General features: G+C 36.8%; 1 protein-coding gene across 7 annotated transcripts in view; it reads right to left on the reverse strand.

Annotated features, from left to right (window-relative positions):
* The window catches only part of Kdm4c (lysine demethylase 4C), a 360,726-nt gene that overhangs the window by 276,925 nt on the left and 59,917 nt on the right, over positions 1–23,884 (reverse strand). For 6 of the 7 annotated variants that reach the window (XR_007104946.1, XM_047524586.1, XM_047524585.1 and 3 more), the window contains one exon: positions 5,526–5,719. Coding sequence is in view for 5 of the 7 variants with exons in the window: in XM_047524586.1 (XP_047380542.1) it covers positions 5,526–5,719 (194 nt within the window). In the remaining 2 variants the exon portion in view is untranslated. Of the gene's footprint in view, positions 1–5,525; positions 5,720–23,884 lie in introns of those variants that run through there. The other variant, XM_047524590.1, reaches the window with a different exon arrangement.

Below are 23,884 nucleotides of genomic sequence, written 5' to 3' on the forward strand. Positions count from 1 at the left end.
GTAACTTCTAAAATTTTCCTATATATTAAGCCAATTCTAATCAAGGCATCACACAGGATACACAATCATATTTTTCTATAGGCTAATTCTGTGATCTATATCCACAAAAAGCTTAAAAAGAATACTATAAGAATATTAATAAGGACTGAAAGAAGCATGAAACTATATGTGTATGTGTGAGCACGTGCATGCATGCAAGTTAAAACATCTAGTCTCACAGAAGGACACTTGTGGCAGTGTCCTGAAAAAGGTGAAAATCTCACTGGAGTACAAGATCAAAACACATGATTCTATAACTGAAGAACTTGAGAGGACAAGACATAACAAGGTGGTAAAGCTGACTACTGGTGCTATATAGATAACAAGAAAAAAGAGCAATGTTGTTTAAGCAGTTAGAAAAAAACAAACAATAGATTCCGAGTTAAATCCAGTGTACAGATTTACTTCATCCTACTGTATATAGGTAACAGTTGTCAATCACTTGCTAGATGCTTTCAAGATAACTCAAGCAAATATGCACTTAAATAACTGATATCCTAAAATACACTCACACACACATATACACCAAGTGAAGTAAATATACCCACAGGAGTTTTTCAAATCTTACAAAAATGAATTAACCACCAATCAGAGTAAGTTAACCAGTTTTCCTATGATCTTAACTAAATATTCAAACATTTATTTGGAACTTTTCTTTCCCATAGATCTGTAGGAGATTCGGTGTTTTTTTCTCTTATGCAGCATAATTGAGACAACAGCACTCCCCTTCTTATGGGAAAGGGCCTACCATAAACACAAACATGTAATGTTAATTGGGGCTTCATGTCTCTTCCCCTGGTCACCAGAGAAGCAGGCCTGTGACCCTTCCCTTCCTACCTAGGCCTCAGTGACCTATCCAAGAAAAGGATTCAAGCCAGTTAAAGGTGGAGACCTTCCCAAAAGAGCGCACCTTTACTCTCTGTTGATACCACTGGGAAAAGAGGAGTCATGGAGAAGAGCAAAGTCAACACTTGGGAAGTGAAACCCAAGATTCAGCACACCCTGACAATTTACATTGGCTCCTGAGGTTCTGGCCTTCCACAGCCATGAGACCCAATAAATTTTCATTTTTGGCTAACCTGGCTCATAGTGAGTTTCTATCTCAAGAAACCAAGATAATCCCAACAAAATATTCTCAATCTAGAGAAATACAGTGCAGACATTATTTTTAAATCAATTAAAAATGATTCCAAATAACACACAGAAAGGCATAATTAATTTTGAAATAAAAATTAGTTGCCCTGCACTACTGAAAACTGAAGAGGACTGTTAAGACTTCAAAAGCTGGGCTTATACTCTGCCCTCATCCCAGTCCCTGCAGATTCTTCTTTAACAGGTTTGACAGACAAAGCACCGTTACTTCCACGATGAACTGAATGGCTTCTGAAGGGTACTTCATTGGAAGGGACAGAATCTAAATATAACCAAAGAATCACCCACCACCTATACCCCAGAATAAGTCAAAACTCATTCTTTTCAAAATGTGAAGTTTTACTTCTGACTTGAAAGAACATTTCTAAGAGTAATGCTCTGTTTTGAAAATAAATTTCAAATAGGAATTCTTTAAGTAAGAGGATTCATTTAACAAATATTTGTTAAGTATTTACTGTGTCCCAGGTTTCTGTCAGATGCTTCTCCAGGCACTAGAGAATGTTAGTGAATAAAACTCAAAGGGTTCCCACATCAGGAACTCACATTAGAAGATGAACATTAAATATCTAGGTCAATTTGGAGGCATATAATTTTATTCATTCATTTAAAAAGTATGGCCTGAATTCTACAATTTAATAATAAAATATTTAGTTGTTAAGTACACAGCTTCTCCATGACAAAAAAAAAAAAAAAAAAAAGAAGAGGAGGAGGAGGAGGGAAGAAAGGGGGGGAGGGAGGAAGGAAGGAAGGAAGGAAGGAAGGAAGGGAGGGAGGGAGGGAGGGAGGGAAAAAAGGAAGGAAGACAGAAAAAGAAAAGAGAAAAGGAAAAGAAAGGAAAAGAAAAGGAAAGAAGGAAGGAGAGCAGAAAGGAGTGGAAGTTATGGCTGCCAATACAGTAGATAGAGCCACACTTCTAATTTGTCTCAACTGCATACACTGACAAATAAACTTCATGCTTAAGTTGAGTTTCTGTCATTTAGAACTAGTAAGCCTTATTTATAAAAGATCTACAAGGTTCATGCTTAAACACTTTAAGCCATGTAGGCATGCAATAAATATAAACAAATGCACAAAATGTTAGCACCTATTGAGCACTTAGGATTCAGGAGCAGCTGTGATATGCATTTTGTAGCCAGGATTTTATTTGATCCACAGAATTACCTTATCAGTTGGACACCAGAACCATCTGAGTGTTTTAGGAATGGAAAATGAGGCACGGAGGTTATCTAATGATCGCCAAGGTCACATACTCAGTAAAGAGTAACATATGACTGAAGACTTGTGACTGGTACAAAACCTGTGCTCTAAAATGCCATACAACACTGAACAAATGATCTAATAGAAAAGTGTTGAACGGAGTCTAACAAAATCTTAGGTTTTTAACAAAATTTAACGAAGTCCACAATGCTGCAGCTCATTCTTAATTTTTCTAAAACCATTCACAAAAATCTTCTTCATGATTTTAGAACTTTCTATAGTTTAAGGTATGTGCTCTTATGATTCATCTCTTTTCCCCTCTACAGAGCAAATCTTGAAGCTTCTTCCCCATTACATTTGTACCCAGTCTGGAAAAGAATGATTCAAGGTACTATCTAAATCCTATATTCCCCAGCAATTAACACTATCACACATGACACAGGAAACTATCTTATTTATCTTGGACTTGGAGTGTAGAACAGTGGTAGAGCACTTGCTGAGCATCACCAGCACCGTGCAAAAATAAAGAAATCTAATCCAATATTTTATTTATCTTCAAATTCTCACTCTACTAGATATAGACACATTTTGGCAAGTTCAGACTTCAAGAAAATTCTATGATCCAAAAAATATCATTTATTTTCATAAAGTTATTAAAGTAATAATAGGAATTATGAATATTTGTATAGTATCTAACAGTTTCCCAAGTACTTTTACACAAAGTATAACCCTGGACCTTCCTAGAAATTCTGTAAGTTGACAGAGAATAAATCATGCTTTCACTTGGCAATTGAAGACACTCATGATGAAAGGAGTACAGTGATTTTGCCCTAAGTCATTCCACTGGTAAGTGACAGATTGGGATCTTAAAACGGGTCTTCTGGCTCCAAAGTCAATATTCATTCCAAGAAAAATAAATACTTTACCACTGGCTGCCAAAGCAGTTTTTTATCTGCTTACACTAAGGATTCTTTTTTCTTTAAGTCTTTATGCCAGAAATATTTAAATAAATCATCAACGCCTCTACAAGTCTCTTCAATACAAACCTGTGTTTATGAACACTTTCTAGGCAAATCTGCCACATGCAGTGGCTACAGGAACATGTCTCAAGGCTTCCACCTGGACCTGTACTTGTATGCAGTGACAAAAATCTCAGGAAGCTTGGTATTCACAATAGTTACAATTCAGAAAAGACCCTTTATAAAATGTTTCGTTCCTGGGCCTGCCCTTAAACAGAATGATTTAAAACAATTTAACACTTTCCTGACTTTTTATAAAAATTATTTACAGGGCATCACTCCTATAGCCAGACCCTGTGGGTCATGTGTTGATTCAAAGGAGTTGAAAAACATGGACCTCGACTTCAAGGCACCTGCAGGTAGTAGACTGGTGGTGGTGAAGGAAAACGGAGAAGATGGTTACAACTTCTACTAAGATTAAAAAAAAAGATATGTCACTGAGGGGCAACACAAAGTCCACACAGTCCAGAGAGTTCTGAGAGTCTTCTCACACAATCTAAGGTATACTCAGGCAGAAGAAAGCAACATGAGCCTGGAAGTCAGAAGGAAATCACAAACGATATGTAGTAGTCACATCCAGAACTTGGTGTCTAAGGGTCAAAATGAAGAACAGGAAGAGCAGAGGTTAAATGCCAGCCTCTAAGGATAGAGAAAAGGAAGAATACACACTGAGGAGACAGATATGTGCAACACAAGACAAGCCATCCACCAGGGAAAAGTAAAGGTAATTGTTCCAGGATGAAAGGCAGGTGCAACTCAACAAAAAGTGGAAAATTGGGAAAGAAGAACAGTGTACACATAGGCAGACGCCCACACAGAATCTTGTGTCACCTCATCACCATCTTATTAAGCAAATGAAAATACTCCTGTGGGTCTGACCACAAATCACTTAAGTAGAGTATGGGAAGCCATTCTAGCTAAGCTTGGGATATTGTGGGTGAGAAAACAGTTCCAGAGAAGTACAGTTGTTTGAACAAAGCCAAAGCCAAAAGTGTTCATGGGAAAATAAAGACTAGAGCCCTGGTTGTTGTTTGTCCAAAGCCACCAAATGTTCATGGCAGAATAAAGATTAGAGTCCCTGGTTGGTGGTTTCTCAAGTCTAAGCTCTGCCACACCTACTGTCTGCTTCCCATTATTTATATGACTTTGTATTACCCCCACCATCTTTCAAAGCTCACTTTAAACATAAAGATTTCTAAAAATGAATTTTACCTCAACATTATTTATTCCACAATAATATAATCTTTCATAAACCTACTGGGAAACATCCTTGGAGCCATTTATATCACTCTTTTCCTACAGTAGTTATCCTAGAAAATGGAATGTAAATGAGTTGTCATAAGTCACAACAGTTTTATTGTTTTATCATTATAAATAATGGTCAAAGTTAAAGATAATAGTGATGACATAAATCTACCTTAAGTCATATAATGGTGTCTATAGCTTAATAGCTAATAGAGGAATTAACTACTAAAAATATACAAACTCAGGGAAAAAATGCTTTATAAATGGGCATAATTATTCTCACTCCTGAACAGTGATAACTCTTTCCCAAAAACACAAGACTCTACAACCAGTCTTATCTTTGACCAGAATATTCTTTCATAAGTGATCAAGAAACAACATCAATCTGTTCCCAAGAGCAAAAAAAACAATCCTCTTTCTCAATAAGAAAGCAGAGACTTCATCTAAACTCCTAATGTTAAAAACTCAAATTAATGTCCTCATTAATTTTGAAAAATCTTAAGAAAAGTTTTGCTACTAACTTTTCAGATTCCTTAAGCAAAATACAGAATACCGTTGCCCACATACTAAATTTTGCAACAAACCCTCCAACAAATGCTCAAAGAAGTAAACATTTCTATCAAATCATTTGAGCCTAAAAATACCTATCAATTCATGGTCCACAAAATGGTCTGCAGTCAACTTTATATATACAAGTCACCACTGAAATTACAGTTTCTGGGCAGAAAGGAAGACAATCATTATAACCAAAAACTTCCTTATGGCTCACATAAATCTGAATCCACCAAATGAAAGAAAAAAGGCTCTTCAATATGTGCATAATGTGCAAATTTCAAAACTCATTAGCAAATAAATATTAAATAAGTAACTTGCCAAGACTTGGGCTCTCCAAAGTGGAGATAATTAATGCTGTAGAGGTCCATGTCCTCAGTGTGCCACGCAAATGTGGTTTTCCACATTCCAAAATATAGATAAGGGGTATTTACACCCTCAATAGAAATACCGCACTCTTCTTCAACCACATCCAAGACTGTATTTAGACGAGCTATGTTCCATTCATCCACACCCTGGAACCAGGAGAGGGAAGAGAAAAAAAGAGAAATCAAATGTTAATCAACTAAGAAAGATAACATTTACTATTCAAAACTACCACCTGGCAATCATTGTACTTACACTTTAATTCACAGAAAAAATGAAAAATATCATTATTCAAGAGCCACATACATATATTTGTTATTAATTCAAAATTACTATTGGCATCATGTGTTCCTACATAACTACTTACATAAAATATAACAAATAACTTCCTGATTCAAAATGGAAATGAAAGTTAAGGTCTCACTTCCTTCTAAGAAAAAATAATTCAAAGCAGGTGATACAGTGTGTGATTTCCATCTTTGGCATGCTTTTTTTTTTTTTTGGAGGGGCTGAATTTTCTTGTTTCTTTTTTATACATTAGCTTAAAGGTCACATTCAATACAAAAAATCTCAAGAAACCAATAATACAAGACAACTTCTGTCATCCCTCATCCATATAGCAAGTGATATATCATTTCCTAAAACTTGCGTTCTAATTATTTAAAAAAATTGGAAATATTCAAAACCAAAGATCAACGTACTTATCGTGATTCTTCAAATAAATAGTATCCTTAAAGGTTGAAGAGAAACTGTAAACATATAATTCCTGCTTTAAAAAAAAAAAAAAAAAAAAAAAAAACTAATCCAAATTCTGGTGAAATTGGTGGAACAGTGTAGTTCTGGGTAACCCAATATGGCCAGTGATTGGGGTGGAGGTGGGAGTGGGGAATGGTGTTAGAATCACTGGTATAAGGATTACGGTGATAGAAAAACTTATATGAAAAGAAGTTACATTAAAGAATATCTTGATCTTTGTTCTCATCCAAAAAGACGGCAGCCTTACAACACAATGTTTTCTCTAAAAGGCAAGGAGCTGAAGACAGATTTTGAAGCAAAAACAGAAAGATAGAGGACAGTTTTTCCCCTTTTAGTTATTTATAGCGAAAGCTGGCATTAAACATTGATTTTTTTGATCTTTTGTAAATTGATTTATAAATCATGTTTCTATTAAAAATGTTTCTAAATGGCATTATCTTACCATACAACTATTTAAAAGGTGGAGGTGTTTATATTTCTTGCTTTTGCACCTTTAAAACAATCAGATACATTCTGTACTCTAACTTAAGAGTTGTTATTTACTTTATTTTGTAATTAAAGTTTTGAAAATATGAAAAAAGTTACAGTGATAGAAAAAGATACTGGTAATATTAGAACTTACTAATCAGTAACTAATACTATAGTTCACAACTGCTTAGAAATTTTTACGAACTATATATATTCCCTATATACATTCTCATAGTGAATGAAGTCTAAATATCCAAGAATGGGCACACTGTTACACAGTCAGGGGTAAACTGCAATAGTTTTAAGTTCATTTCAACTTCCACATTGTGCTGTTACAGGGGGGCATTATATTCTTTAAAGTACACTAGAAAGGTCCTCTCCAATAATTATGCCAATGGTCTTACATATGACCACTTCTATCATTTCCCTTATACTCGAAAAGTTTTCAAGTTGTTCAGTTTTCATTTTGGTCTTTAAGCGATTCTCTAATCAGTATGCTAATCTTACTTCTTCACGTTTTGGGGTAAGAAAAATGATTGATCATCAAGCAGTAAATGAAACAGAGAACACAATTTAATCCCTAAATTCCCCCTAAATTGCCACTCTATGTATAATTTAAGCCCCACCATGGGAAGTTTGCTATTTGGAAAGTGGTCAAAGTAGGTATCCTTTTTTAAAAGAAGAACCTGGATTCCAACTTCTGAGATCTCATAAAAGTTCATCAGATTATGTAAAAAATTTTATCTCACTCAATTTAGAGTGATACAATCTCTTTAAGTCCAATCAGCCCACAGTTCCATCACCCTAATAATAGAGTCCTATTTACAAGTCATTAAAGAGGTAATGAGGGGCTGGAAAGATAGCTCAGTCGGTAGAGTGCTTGCCTTGCAAGCACAAGGCCCTGGGTTCCATCCCCAGCACGGGGGGGGGGGGGGGGGGGGGGGGGGGGGGGGGGGGGTAGGGGGAGGTAATGAATTTGCAGTAAGAAATGAGCACCAGAACACAGGAGCCATTTTTTAAAGGAATTAGCACGTAAATTTACATGCAAACGATCCCACTACAATTCCTACATATGAAAACATCTAAGTTTTACTTCTGAATATCACTCAAAAATAATCAAGGCTAAATGTAGGGAACATTTCTCACGCTAATCTGACAGCATTCACTGACACCATAGTCTAAGTAAACCAAACAGTCTAGACAGAGAAACTGAGGTAATGGTAAAGACTCGCCATGGAATGAAGGTCTTTGCAGCTGTTGAGGCTGAGCTAGGAGCTAAAGGGAGGCCTCCGTCTGTCAAGCATCCCAGTAAGCTGTGATGTGAGCTCGCCCACACTGCCTTGCCTCATGCTGTGTGCAGGAGCTTACCATTCCTCCAGTCCTTTGTCTCAAACCTGTTGCTGGGCAGAATTACTTAGGTATACTTGGTTTGTTTACATTACCTCAACATATACTTCACTATAGGCTGACTCTGTTAGGCTTTAACAAGCGTGTTAACCTGATTGGATAATGTGCCTATATATGTCCTGTACAACCCTAAGTAAAATTAGATCCATGCCTTTAGAGCTCGATCTGCGATGTCTGAATGAGTGCACTGGGGTAGGTAGACATCCATGTCCTCACCCTCAGCAGACACCCGTCTCTGAACATCTACAGCTAAATCCCTGAACCTGTGGGTCTAAGTAGGAGAGAGCTTTACTGTACTTCAAGTCTCTCCTCAGAAAACCAGGAGCGTTCTGGAACCCTCCTCATGTTGCTCAGAGTACTAAATGAGCCAATGGAGGAGCCAAGCAGGGTGGTGCATACCTGTAATCCCAGCAATTCAAGAGGCCAAAGCAGGAGGATCCCAAGTTTGAGGCCAGTCTCAGCAACTTAGCAAGGCCCTAAGTAACTCAAGACCCTATCTCAAAACACAAAATACAGAAAAGGGCTGAAGATATGCTTCAGTGGTTAATCCCCCCTGGGTTCAATCCCCAGAATGAAAAAAATAAAAAATAAGCCATTAGGGTCTGGGGTTGTAACTCACTGGTAGAGCACCTGCCTAGCATGTGTGAGGCACAGAGTTCAATTCTCAGCACCACATACAAATAAAGAAAAAAAAAGGTCCAGCAACAACTAAAAAAAAATTTTTTTAAATAAGCCAATGTATATACAACCTCTGGAAAATAAAACAAATTCTTAAAACTGAGGTAATAAATATTCTATTCTCTAGTAAATCTTACTAGAAAGCTTCACAAAAGCAATTATCAAACATGTGAGGAGAGATTTTTAAAAATGCTTTGAAGTTCAGTGCTGTTTTCCCCAGTGATGGGCAAATAACACACCAGGTCCACAAAAATTCTTCTGAAGAGCCCCAGGTCCCCCTCACACAGGTAAATGAGGAGTAAAGATAGTTTATCACTTACCTGAATTGTACACACTTCTTTACAATACTTATATTCAAAGCAATCCTATAAAACAAGTAATATTTCCAAGATAGTATAAGTAATAACAATTAACTTGTGGTAACCTAACTACCACACCTTCATTTTTCAACACTATGATTCCAGCTCTAATCCTTACCTCACAGTGCAGTTGTCAATGAAGAACTGAGGAGTTAAAATTGAGGGATGGCAAACACATAAAGTTGTGACATTCTTGCCACTCAGGGGTACACATAAACACTTCAAAGCCTATAATGCAAGCTGCTTCACCCAGTAATAGACTGGGTTTGGTTAAAAGCAGTCTCTATAAAGTCCCCAGCTACAAACAAGCCCCACAACAGTCAGAATTTATTAAACCATTCAGGGTTTAAAGTCATCAATTCTCCACGAAGTCTAAATACCAGCCCAAGCCCTCAACAAATGCCCTCAAACAAATGCCTCTTCCCACACTCAAACCCTGCCAAACAAAGCACTTCCACACAATGTTCAGCACGTGCATGGGTTAGCATTTACAACTCTCTTGACCTCAAGTGGATGTCTCCCTAGTGCCAGCACCCTAATCACCCAGTCACCATTCCAGGCCTTCCCTGCATCTGTTTTCCAAAATCACTCACCACTGGAGCACAATTAGTGAAAACTTGCCATCACTGTATCTTTCTCCTATCAGGAATCACATGGCAGTTTAGAAGAAATAAATCTTAAATACCACAACGAAAGTCAGGAGCAGCTAAGAAGCAGGCCATCCTGGACTCCCTCTATAGTGATACCTCTATAGTGTCACCAGAAGATTGAATGACACACTGCAGCAGCATGACATGTTAGAAACATCACCAAACAATAAGCCATTTCTAACAAACAAGGAGGAACAGTGCAAACATCGTACTAGCCCATTTTGCCAAAAATATTTCCAAGGAAACATTCATGCAACCAGATGCTGTGATCAAACACCTCTGGCCTCATTTTATCCTCCCATTAGATAGTCAGTGTTAAAAGGAAACCCACAGACGCCCTACTGTTCAGGCCTCAAAGGTTCTGGAATCCTGTTTAATTATGCTTAACTCCACACTTTTCAAATATTATCTGAAAAGAGACACTTGTCCATTTATAATGGACACTTTTCAAATTATAATACATTTATATTCTGTTAAAACAGAACTGTGCAGGACAACACATTAGAGGAAATATTAGAGTAGATAGCTCTCTAAATGCCTCAGCCCAAACATAATTCAGTAGTAAGACAAAAGTAATTCTGGACCACAAAAGAAAGGGCATTTCAGAACCCAGGGTGTGTAAGGGAGTGGCTGAATTATGTTCACATCTATTGCCATATTGCACATGTATAATTTGAACAGGTCACCTAAAAACACATTGAGCTATACCCTGCACAACACTCAAATTGAAATGGATCCAAGACTTCAGAATTGGACCAGAAACCTTACAGGTGCTAGAAGAAAACAAAGGGTCAACACTCCATCACATACGTTCTGGCACAGACCTCCTTAACTAGACCCCCAAAGCACAAGAAATAAAACCAACAATAAATAAGTGGGATGCCATTAAACGAAAAAGCTTCTGCACAGCTAAAGACAAAATTAAAAGCAGGAGGAATCAGTCGACAGAATGGAAGAAAATTTTGGCCAGCTACTCCTGCAATAGGGGATTAATATCCAAAAGATGCAAAGAACCAAAAAAACTTAGCACCAAAAATAAATAATAAATAAAACAACCCAATCAATAACTGGGCAAAAGAACTTAACAGAAACTTCTCGATGGAAGAAACACAAAAAGGCCAATAAATAAATGAAAAAAATGTTCAACATCTCTAGCTGTCAGGGAAATGTAAATCAAAACTACACTAAGATTCCATCTCACTCCAGTCAGAATGGCAAGGATCAAGAATACATACAACAATAAATGCTGGCAAGGTTGTGGAGAGAATGGGGTGGGAGTATGCACTAATACAACCACTCTGAAAATCAGTTTGAAGAGTCCACAAAAAACTAGGGATGGAATTTCCACATGACCAAACTATCCTACTCCTGGGTATCTTCCCAAAAGATCTAAAATTGGCATACTACAGCAATATAGCCACTTCAATGTTTATAGTAGCACAATTCACAATAGCTAAATTATGGAATCAAACCATAATTTAGAGTTCTACTCAGCTGTTAAAAAGAACAAAATTATGGCATTTGCCAGTAAATAGATGGAAATGGAGAATATCATGCTAAATGAAATAAGCCATACTTAGAATCTCAAGTGTCAAATGTTTTCTCTGACATGTGGAAGCTAGAGTAAGGGAAGGATGGATACAATAAGTTAAAGATAAAGGGAAGATCAGTAATGTAGAAGAAGGAGATCAAGAGGCAAAGTGGAGGTAATAGGCAAGGGAAAGCAATACAGAATGAATTCTTTAAAAATCATGTTATGTAGCCAGGCATAGTGGCACAGCACACCTGTAATCCCAGCAGCTCAGGAGGATGAGGTAGGAAGACCACAAGTTCAAAGTCAGACTCAGTAAAAGTAAGGTGCTAAGCAACTAAGTGAAACCCTATCTCTAAATAAAATACAAAATAGGGCTGGGGATATGGCTCAGGGGTCAAGTGCCCCTGAGTTCAATCCCTGGTGCCCCCGCCCAATAAAATTATGTTATGTGTATATATAAATGTATGATAGGGAACTTCACCTTTGGGCATAGATAGGAAGAACCAATCAAATATAAACTAATAGATGAGTGAAGCGAAGTCAAGTATAGTATAGGAAGGAAAATAGGAAAGGAAAGGGAGAACAGGAAGGATAAGGGGGAATCATGAACTGAAATCGAATTCCATACATGTATGAGTTTGTCAGGATAAACCCAACTACTATGTATAACTATAAAGCTCTTTTTAAAAAACGGAGATAGTGTAAACCAAAATATCAAAATGGTACTTGTGAGTCAGGCATGTTGGCACATGCCTATAATCCCAACAACTCAGGAGGCTGAGGCAGAAGGATCACAAATTTGAAGCCAGCCTCAACAACTCAGCAAGGTCCTAAGCAACTTAGCAAGACACTGTCTCAAAATAAAAAATGGCTGGGGATGTAGCTCAGTGGTAAAGTGCTCCTGGGTTCAAGCCCACTATCAAAAAAACAACACACACACACACACACACACACACACACACACACACACACTTTCAAATGAAGAGACAAAGAGATTAAAATTAGAAAAAAAGACAAATTTCATAAAACTACTAATAGAAAATGGCTTTTAAGAAAAAGACAAAAATGATGATACATCTATCAAAGACTATAAAAAGGGTTCTTTTAATATAAAAGCTAGGCAATTAGTAAACTTTTAAAAATCATGTTTAACAGACATATTCTTTCTATCCTCACTCAGTAAATAATAAAGTGGAATAAAGAATTTGATTATTAAACAATGACAAGACACCAGAATAGCAAGATGCTATACTGAAAGTGAAATTTTTCTAATCAAGCGCTGGCTCCACCACTTACCAGTTATAGAACCTGAGATTTTCTCAATGGTTCAACGTGGCAGAGCTGTTACCAGGGTTCCAGTAGGTCAACCTGGCCAAGACAGACCTTATAAGGGCCATGGTAAAGGTCCAACTCTCACTGGAACTACTTTCAAAGCAACATGTTCTACTCAGCAGAAGTGGGGTCTTAAGGTCTTATAGTAATATATAAATTCAGACTTGCCTTTCTCAGGGAAGAGTTGCAAAGATAGGATTTCCAAGTACATGTAAAAACATTTGGAAAATTTATCTACATTTTTATTTTAAAAAAGGACCAAAGCAATGATTCAGACCTAACTTTCCCATGTACATGTATAATTGATTATACCCAGTGAATCTCACCATCATGTACATCCACAAGACACCAATTTATTTTTATTAATATTTTTAGTTGTAGATGGACACAATAGCTTTATTTTGTTTATTTAGTTTTTTTATGTGATACTGGGGATCCAAGCCAGTGCCTCACATGTGCTAGGCAAGCACTGTACCACTGAGCCACAACCCCAGTCCAAGATACTAATTTAAAAAAAAAAAAAAAAATTATAAGTAAATAACAAAAAGACCAGTAGAGTAGAGAGAAGAGAAAGAGGGTAGGGAGGAAGGGTGGGAAAGAGGAAGTATTGGAGACTGACTTAAATTATATTCTATGCTTTTATAATTATGTCAAAATGAATAATAATAATCAGGATCCAACTCTGCCCTGAACAAAACTGTGTAAGAGGAGTCTCTTCAAGACAGCAAAGTGCTAAGGAGCCAGTATCAGAGTTCAGCCACTTGCTAGGTACATCTGCCAAATCCACTGTAAGCCACCAACAGCAACCTGATAGCACTCTCTGCTTTGTCCAAGAGTTGTAATATTTGCCCCTAAGGATGAGAAGTTGCTACAGGATCAACACTGAGAATACAAAAGGAGTCCTGGATGACCACTGTCAAACACTTTAACTGAAGACACAAAACAGTCAAGATTTTCTCCATTCTATTTTACTTATTTCAAGGAGTATACTATCATTTTCTTTACACAAAAGCCTGGACAGTCATAGGAAAATAATTGATAAATTGACACACACAATTCATACTAACCATATTTTTATAGTACCTTCCATGTAGAAGGAGACAAACTATAGGGCCTTGGTAACCCAAAATTAATTCTAACCCCTAGCCTGTTATCTCACTCAAGTCTTTCCACCCTTCACTGCCATCACTCTATCTATATTACATCCTTAGCAACATCAACATCTAACCCACATTTCATTTCCTCCCCAATTCCCAACCTTCATTCTCAACTCCTTCGATATTAGACCCATGTGGCTGATTTCCAAACAAAGCCATGAGCCCTTGGATCTCCTGAATTTCAGTGCCACGTACCATAACAAAAAGAAAACTGTATTTTTCAATAACTAAAATGAAAGCATTGCTCCATGCTTTATAAAGACTAAGGATATCCTTAAGATCTTTATTTATAAAAGAATAAAATAAATCTATGTGGAATTAATTTTGCTTTTAAGTTCATTACAATGTTTGACATGATAGCTCTTTTTGCTTCTTCCTTTCCATAAAAATGTTTTATGTTCTCTAAACTCTTTACTTTTAAGACAGACCTATGTTCCCTTTTGCATTTTATATACCAAATAACTATAATTTTACAGTAGGGCTTTATTTATTTCTTTATTATTACTAATGTTTAGTATTCTAAACATTAACCAACATAGAACAAGTTTTGAAAGAAACAAGTTCTGCCAAAGGTGGGGAGTGGGCATATAAAAGAACAGACTGTCCACCTTAAATGTAAATGTGAAGATGAGGGGAAAAAGGTGTGGGGGACAGAATAAAAGGGAGGGGAATATCAGTCAAATAAAAAGATTGCAGAGAACTTGGGTTTCCTGCCTTAAGCCTCAACCCCTGAGGGTTTGAGATGAATAGAGTCCCTGGTCCCTGAGAGAAGTTAACTTAAATCCTCTCAGAAGAAAAAATATTCTTCATTTAAATCTGGAAATTTTCCACAAAATAGGATCAAGCTAAGCATACAAGAAAGATCACTGTGCATACAAGGAGGCAAGCCAACCATGGAGAAAACTAACAGAAACAACTAACAAATCATTTAGTCTGCCCCTCCCCAGAAGGACTACTGATACTGAACTGTCAGAGAGAAACTAAAGAATATGGAAATGTTTGAAGAAATAAAAATTGGAATCACAAAGACAAGCAAGTGAAAAACAAATTTGGAATGACCAGTCCAATTGGAAAAAGGGGGTGACATTAAGAAAAGAAATATAACATTATTAAACTAAAAACTCAACCAAAGGGTTATGCAAGAGAAGTAGTTAATCAGAAGATAAAATTAAGGAAATGACACAGTAAGTACAAAAAGACAAAAGAGATAGAAAGCTGAAAGGTAAATTAAGCTACACTAAGGATAGCACATCTAACATTCTAGGATATAATCTAATCAAAGTCCTAGGAGAGATGTAAGATATGAAAAAAAAATAAATCAATAAGAAAAAAGATTAGTAAAATAACTTACACTGAAGTCAAAAGGCTTTTTCATTAAAAGAATAAATGAAAAAAAAAAAAAAAAAGAATAAATGAGGCCAAAATATGGAACAGTCCCAACTACAGCAAATAATTCAACAAATGTAACCGGCAGTTTTGGTACCCAGAATACAAAAAAAAAAAAAAAAAAAAGAAAAGTTAAATAATCTTAATAGGAAAAAAAGGCACTTCATAGAGGCAGAAACACCGATGGTCAATAAAGACATGAAAAGAAACTTTAAATCATTTGTAATCAGAGAAATGTAAATTTACCTGAGGTATTTTACAGGCATAAGACTGATAAGCAATAAGGTGAATATCAAGTGCAGAAGAGAATGATATAGATGAGAAAGTTTTTAGATCTATGGAAATTTTCTGAAACTGGATTATCAATGATTGCACAAAAATAATTGAATTATATACCCAACATGAGTGATTTCTGTTATGCAAGTTATAGCTTAATAAAGATGTCTTTAAAATGCATATATACTGGGTGCTCAGTGGTAGAGCACTTGCCTAGCATGTGTGAAGTCCTGGGTTCAATCCCCAGCACAAGGAAAAAAAAAAAAAAGCTTTGGAAAATAATCCAATAGTATCTGACAAACTTAAACATGCTTATAAGCCAGGGTTTTCACTGTCTCAGAAAAACTTTTTTTACATGTACACCAGGAATGTGTTCACAGTAACTATATTCATGGCTCTAACCGAGCTTCTAGAACTGATACAACATTCTGAAAGCAACATCAGTTAGCACTACCAATCATCTACCCTGGCATAATTCAGTCATGTAGGCTAAGATTTCACTCACTACAAAGCAGCCATAATATGCTAGCAGTTAAGGCATACTTCACGTAATTAAAATCTGAAAGTCACAATCCCACAGGCCAATAGTGTCCTCTCTGCACGAAAATGTGTCTAGGATGATAATATGTTTGCCTTGCATGTGAAATTTACAGAGTTAATGTTCTGCTTTCAAAGTTCTTTACTTCAGGATAAATGGTATCGTGACATGATAAATATATAAAATAGAAAGGAACTCTCCTGATGACTGAAACGATTTAAACTGTTTTACTTGTGGGAAACCACAGCCTTAGATTAATTTGTTGTCCAAGAGCACCATCTGGTGGACCATGGCATTAAAGTAATTCCATTGCAGAAAATGGAAAAAAAAAGTCATCTACAGGCTAGATAACCAAAATCTCCATTTGAAAAGATACCCATACCTCAGCCAACATATTCATTATAGAGGGGCTCTTTACAAAATTATGATATAAAGAAATATGGAACTTACAAAAATTCACTATTTTTTTTTTTTTTTTTTTTTTTTTGCGGTACTGGGGATCGAACTCAGGGCCTTGTGCTTGCAAGGCAAGCACTCTACCAGCTGAGCTATCTCCCCAGCCCAAAAATTCACTATTGAAGTTAAGTTCACCTTAAAGAAATGATGCATATCACAAAACAAACATTGTTCAGCTGGGAGGAACCTCAAAGAGCTTCTAATTCAACCTCTTCCTTCCCTTTACAGAGAAAGACTTTGAGGCAAAGACAGGTTGTACTGATGCAAATAAATAGCTCAAATAAGAGGTCAGTCAGTGTCTATGGCCAGCAGCTACTCTGTTAGGTTAGTATTGATCTGATCACCCCACTGTGTATGGACTATTCCAGACCCCATACTTATGGACACAGATAAGAAACTATCATACCATCCCTGCCTCCAAATCCCACCTGTATCCCTCTTCATGGTGTATGTCTCTGCTTTCCTCCAACAGTGAAAACCATCTTAACACCAATGAAAACAAAACAAACGAGAACAACTTTCAATCATCACACTGAAGAATAGTTATCAAGGGAAGGCATTCACAATGTGTTCAAATGAGAGGAGGAAAAGAAAAAACCCTCATCTGTTTTGAAAAATACAAAACATACAAAAATACAATTACATGCTAAATTGGTCAAATTATATTGTTTCATTGTGGGCATGTATTAGTATGTAACAAAAATTCCACCATTTATATACAACTATAATGTACCCATTAAAAATGTGGAAAAAAGGGCTTGGGGTTGTGGCTCAGCGGTAGAGCACTTGCCTAGCACACATGAGGCACTGGGTTTGATCCCCAGATCCACAATAAAAAATAAATAAATAAAATGAAGGTATTATATCCACCTACAACTAAAAATATTTTTCAAAAAATGTGGGAAAAACTTAAAAAAAAAATTCAATTACAGTTAGGCACAGTTCCACACCACACACCTGTAATCCCAGACACTCAGGAGGCTTAGTCAGGAAAATCATCAAGTTCAAGGCAAGGACCTCACTCATGAGGTCCTAAACAACTTAGTGAAACCCTATCTCAAAATAAAAAGTAAAAGGGGGCTAGAGATGTAGCTCACTGGCAAAATTCCTTTGGCTCAATGCCTAGTACCCTAAAAAAAAAAAATTAATTCAATTATAGACCATTGGTAGACAAAAAAAAACCACAGGAAGAAATGTACAAAAGATTCTGTCAGTTGTCTCTGAAGGCTTCCGTGAGTGATTTTATTTTCTTCTCTAATATAATACCTTCCATTTTTTTAGCATTGACTACACTAACAAAAAGGTAATTTTTCCTTTAAATGTGTGTGTATATAACACACACATATATATATACACACACACACATACACAAATACATACATACACACACCAAAGAGTGAAAAAAAAAAAAAAAAAAAAACTGTGAAACAGGAGAATCTCACCTACCATTCAACCAGCTCAAGAATTAAAAAAAAAAAAAAAAAATTGCCCCTCCCAAACTCTCAATGGCAGTGTTGCCTAGCACGTGTGAGGCACTGGCTTTAATCCTTAGCACAACATAAAATAAACAAATAAAATAAAGACATTCTGCCCATCTACAACTATCAAAAAATATACAAAATTTTTTTTCTTTAAAACTTTTCATCTTAAGATCTGACACAATATGTTTTTCTTTAACGTATCCATTAGTAAATTACCTCAAAATGACAAAAACAATAGGTTAACAAATCGTTATTAAAGGCAAATATTGGAAATACAATTTCTTTAAAATATTGTATATATTTTGAGATGCAGACATGAGTTCACATTTAAATGTTTTCTGCTTATACAATTTTGTCTGATTAATCTGATAGAATACATGACAAGATGCTCCCCAAAGGACTCCATGACTTCCCAGTTTGAGAACCACTCTCTCTCCAAATGAGACTAGTTCTTCAGATAAGATAACAGGAAACAGTTACCTGAAGGTCAACAAAAGAGGCTAGAATACCATTCTTCAAATCTTTGCATTATCTATGTACAGTGAGTTTAGAGAAATCTTTTGTTAACTCTCTTACAGCAGCCATTTTCATAGTATTATCTGGGTACCATGATACAATACATAAATCCTGTCAGACAATCTACACATCAGAACTACTTCCATAATTACACCATGACATCATTGTTTGCCTTTTTCACACTTATTCTTGCATGAGTGTAAGGGGCATTTCCAGAGGCTATATAATGTGTGACACCACAACAAATTAAAAGCAAAAACAAGCTAGGCATGACAGCACACACCGGCAATCCCAGCTACTCCAGAGACTGAGGCAGGAGGATATCAAATTCAAGGCCTCTAAGCAATTTAATGGAGAAGCACATGTAAGAATACAGCAGTCGCCAGGCATAGTGGCACACACCAGTAATCCCAACAGCTCGGGAGGCTGAGGTAGGAGGATCATAAATTCAAAGACAGTCTCAGCAACTTAGGGAGGTCCTAAGCAACTTAGACTCTTTCTCTAAATAAAATATAAAAAGGGCTGGGGTTGTGGCTCAGAGATTAAGCACCCCATGGGTTCAATCCCCAGTACCAAATAAAAATTTAAAAGAAGAATCCAGCAGTCTTTTAAGCTAGACATAAGAGATTTTTAAAAATAAAACATGACTCTTCTTAATTATTGTGTCTTAGAAATATATAGCCAGCTTTTATAAAAAAGATGTTCGTGTTAGTATATAATGGTTTTTTAATGAATCAAAAATTTTAAATAGCTTTACTTTTAAATTTTAACACAAGAAATAAGAATAATCTACTTAAGCTGGGGGCGGTGATGCTAGCCTGTAATCCCAGCAGCTCAGGAGGCTGAGACTGGAGGATTACAAGTTCAAAGCCAGACTCAGCAACTGAGTAAGACCCTAAGCAACTCAGTAAGATCCTGCCTCTAGATAAAATACAAAAAATGGACAAGAAACTATCATATCCTTCCTCATCCCCTCATCCTCCTTCCTCATCCTCCTTATCCAAAACTCCTTTCCAAGTCTCTTGCTACACCCAGTCCATCTAAAAGTCCTTTATCAGATCACATTTGATCAATTCTATCATTTCCTAACTACAATAATTTCAAAAAGTTCTCTAAGACTTATAGAAACAACCAAAACACTCAGGAAACTCCACAAAATAATCCTAGGCTAATTTCTCCATTACCATGCACTCATCAATTCTGTAATTATTTAGGTACATTTTTGGTAGCACATACTAGGTTTAGGCCTGGACTAGACAGTATATGAGAAATGATGCCCATCATCACTGGACTCAAGAGTCTACTACAGAAGAAACAGTCACATACGTAAATACAGGTACCCTTCATTTTACAAATATTTTCTTTTTTGGCAGGGGGCAGGGGGTACAGGGATTGAACTCAGGGGCACTCAACCACTCAGCCACATCCTCAGCCCTATTTTGCATTTTATTTAGAGACAGGGTCTCACTGAGTTTCTTTGTGAGCCTCGCTTTTGCTGAGGCTGCCTTTGAATTCACGATTCACGTGCACCACCGGGTCCTACTATAAATACTTTCTGTAATTAATTTTTTATCCAAAATTCACTGCCCAATCAAAAACTCTCTGTGATAATATTCACCAACAGAATCATTTCAATTGTATACAACTCTTAGTAATAGAATTAGATCTATATCTCAAACCTATTTTTCCAAAAAGATTAGCCCCCTACCCATGTTAGATGTATTGAGCATTAATGCTACCTTCTTCCCATCATTACTGGTGAAAATGTTTCCTAAGAAAGCGAAGCCAGAGGGAAGCATGAGCAACAGAGACCAAGAAAGGATAGAAAATGATGATGCAAACTGAAGAAGTTACAAAACAAGGGAAAAATGATCTGGCAGAGCCAGCAACAGTAGATGAGGCAGCTGCCCTTCACATAGAGTGCAGTTATCCTCCTCCACTGAACTGCAGAAAACTGATAAAAGATGGTTACCTTCAAAGGAATTTTAAATCTTGAGGAAAATGCTCTCCCATAGTTTTATTTCCAAAGAAAAGAAAGATATCCAGACAGTTAGCATCCAAAGAGGGCTTAGGTTGCTCTGTGGGGATTCTGACAATGAGGATAAGCTAAACTCATGGTGTAAAATATTGGATCAAAGAGGCCATTGAAGGCTGTGCTGCCTGTTACAACATGAGACATTTGAATCAGAAAGCCTGGGTGACAGAAGAGGGTGATGAGGATTAGGGAAGCAGCTAACTGCTAACACTCAGCAAAGGGAAAATCTTGCAAGGGACACTCTTCTGAACACAGAAAATACACTTAAAGATCCTTCTAGCTTTGTCAATTATGAAAATAAGAGGCAACTTCTGCAAAGCATGTGGAACTTCCATTTTAAACCTGAATTTAATGAAGCATTATTATCACTAGGAGGATCACCATTATACTATGAGCTACTGCTAGAAATGCAGGCCAAAAGAGCACAGAACACAAGACTGACAACTTACTCTATCACTGCAGTACACAGGTAATGCTGATGTCTATTCCTATCTCTCAGAGAACAAAGCAGATCCTGTCTTCAAAGGTTGATGTGGATGTATATGGATACTGGTCATCTCAGAAATCTTTTCTACAGAATCTGCTAACTCTTGAGGCCTTAAAGCAAATCTTATCATCCCAGAGTTTAAAAACTTTCTCTGTGTCATTATTTATTTCATAAAGCTCCCATGTATCTAGGGATAATCTCTTACATGTATAGACAATCAGCAAAAACTAATGAAATTCTTTTTTTTTTTTTTTTTTTTGTACCAGGGATTGAACTCAGGAGCACTCAACCACTAAGCCACATCCCCAGTCCTATTTTGTATTTTATTTAGAGACAGGGTCTCACTGAGTTGCTTAGCACCTCACCTCACTTTTGCTGAGGCTGACTTTGAATTTGTCATCCTCCTGCCTCATCCTCCCTGACCACTGGGATGACAGGCGTGCACCACCATGTCCAGCCTAATTAAATTCTTTATCTGTGGCCTTAGTGAACCACATATACACATGCGCACACATGCACATAAACAAATAAAAACTGAGGTCTTAAGTTTGTTATACTTAGGGTACTACTGCCAAAGAACCATGTAGGGGCCCCCAGGACCACAAGCAGCTCTAAGAATTTGTTTAACAGCAGAAGTTTCCTGAAATCCCCGAACACTTTACAAACATTTCGTTGTTGTAACTAATCAATGTATTCAATTTATATGAATCCGATTCTCATGAGAACATTCAGAATTTTAATTATATCCAGTCTATTTCAAAAAAGGGTTTGCATAGTCTTCCCCAAGAATAAATATCTGTGTCTCTAAGAAGCTAGGAAACTTTCTGCAAAGGTCCAGAGAGTAGATATTTGGGGTCTTAAAGACCATAGGATTTCTGTCATAACTATTCAAAAAATAGCCAAATATAAAATATGTAAGTGAGCAAGCAAAGTTGTGCTTTAGTAAAACTTTATTACAAAAACCCTGCTCTGCATCATATACCCAAGGGCTAGTTTTGTCACCTGTCTTTGATAGTCTTGGGATTTCAACTTAAAAAAAGAACAACTTGCTTAAATTGTGCTATTTTACCAAGCCCAAGCTGTTCACTGAGATTTTTTTAGTAGAACTGAAGGAAATCAAGAAGTAAAATCAGCAGAATAAAAGAGCTAGCAAATCTCAAGTCCTGGGGTTTCTAGGCCTTTCTCTCCTTCCTATCAGGGGTCTCTATTCTGAACTAGTGCTTCATCAACACTCTCATCCCTAATTCCTGGGTTGTACCCAAGACTGGTACCTTTTGTGTCCCTTAAAAAAAGATTTGCCAGGTGCTATGAAACAAACAGCAGCCTTGGAACACAGTAATAAAGGCCACTGTGATGCCATGGGTCAGACACACAGCTCAGGCCCACAGCCCTCGCAGGCCTCAGGCAGTCCCTTTCTTCCTTGTCCCCAGCCACTATTTCAGGTCTGTCCCAATTTCCTCAAGCCCCTGCTCAGCCAACAGCCTCTAATTTGAGTAAAAATACTGAAACTTCCAGGTGTGATCTTGCCCTCAAATGTACCTAGGTCCTACTTTCATCCTCCCTCTCTGTTTTCAATTATTTAAGCCAAGCTGAGATGCCCTTCCTCCACCAGAATGTTCTGCAACACAAGCCTGTCCTACTTGCTTCTCCTCCAGGCTACACAGAATACCACACTTGCCTCTATGGCCACGCTCATTACATCTATTGCCCTCTTGTCTCTCAAGATTCTGGATCCTTACATCTTCATGAATAAACTCTCTTACCTGACCACACGCTTTCCAAGAATTCCCATTCCCATTCCCACCAAGAAAAAAAAAAAAAAAAAGGGTTATGGTTTCCCAACAATTAAGACTACAAGAAATCTGGAGGAAAACTTAACTACATTTTGATGACTCTATAATTCCATTCAAAATAATGCCTTAAACCAGGGGAAAAAAATCAGTTCTTAGCACAATTTAAATACTGAACTGAAAAACTAAACAATGTGTAAAGATAAGGACTGGGGAGATAGCTCAGTCGGTAGAGTGCTTGCCTAGTATGCACAAGGCCCTGGGTTCGATCCCCAGCACTGCAAAAAAAAAAAAAAAGAAAAGAAAAAGAAACAATGTAAAGATAGAACAGTCGATAGAAAAACAAAGCATGGGCTTGTTCAATGCACACCCATTATGATAATTTTGAACATTCCTAACAGTTATCATTAGTATCATACTCACTCTTCATCACTTCTGTTAATACAATATTTCTTTTGTTATTCTCCATCTACCCCAAGGGGACAAATATAAGCTCTTCTTCATATGTTTGAATTTCAGGGTCTTGAGTGTGATAGGTTTTGTTTATCAGTAATATTTTAAAACACTTCTCTCATGTCTTTTTTTATGTACGGAAGCACTTAAAATGTCAACCCAGCTCAGGAGCTGCACAATGCCCCCTGAGAGACTGCAGAAATTCTATAAAATGCCTTATGGGTCCCATCACAGTGACAGATTCCCAGCTCTGAAGTCTATAAATTATAAGGATGTTTCAAAACTGCATGTTTACAAAACCCCTGGATTCTGTTCATCTGATTTTAATAAGTGAAGTTGGTCAAACTGAAGTCTAAAGTCAATGTGTAAGCCAATGAGTAACTAGTTTTCAAACATCAGCAGTACATCAATAAGCACAGCAAACCAAAGTCCATCAAACTCATATCTGTAGTCAATGGTTATGCCTTTTCACTATCAAATACAGAGAGTCAGTGTGGGACATTTTATGTCAATTGTAATGAAAATGGTCCCAAAAATGCTGCTTTTCTTCATTAC

Source organism: Sciurus carolinensis, chromosome 14 (genome assembly GCF_902686445.1).
Source record: "Sciurus carolinensis chromosome 14, mSciCar1.2, whole genome shotgun sequence".
In the NCBI taxonomy this organism is placed as follows: domain Eukaryota; kingdom Metazoa; phylum Chordata; class Mammalia; order Rodentia; family Sciuridae; genus Sciurus; species Sciurus carolinensis.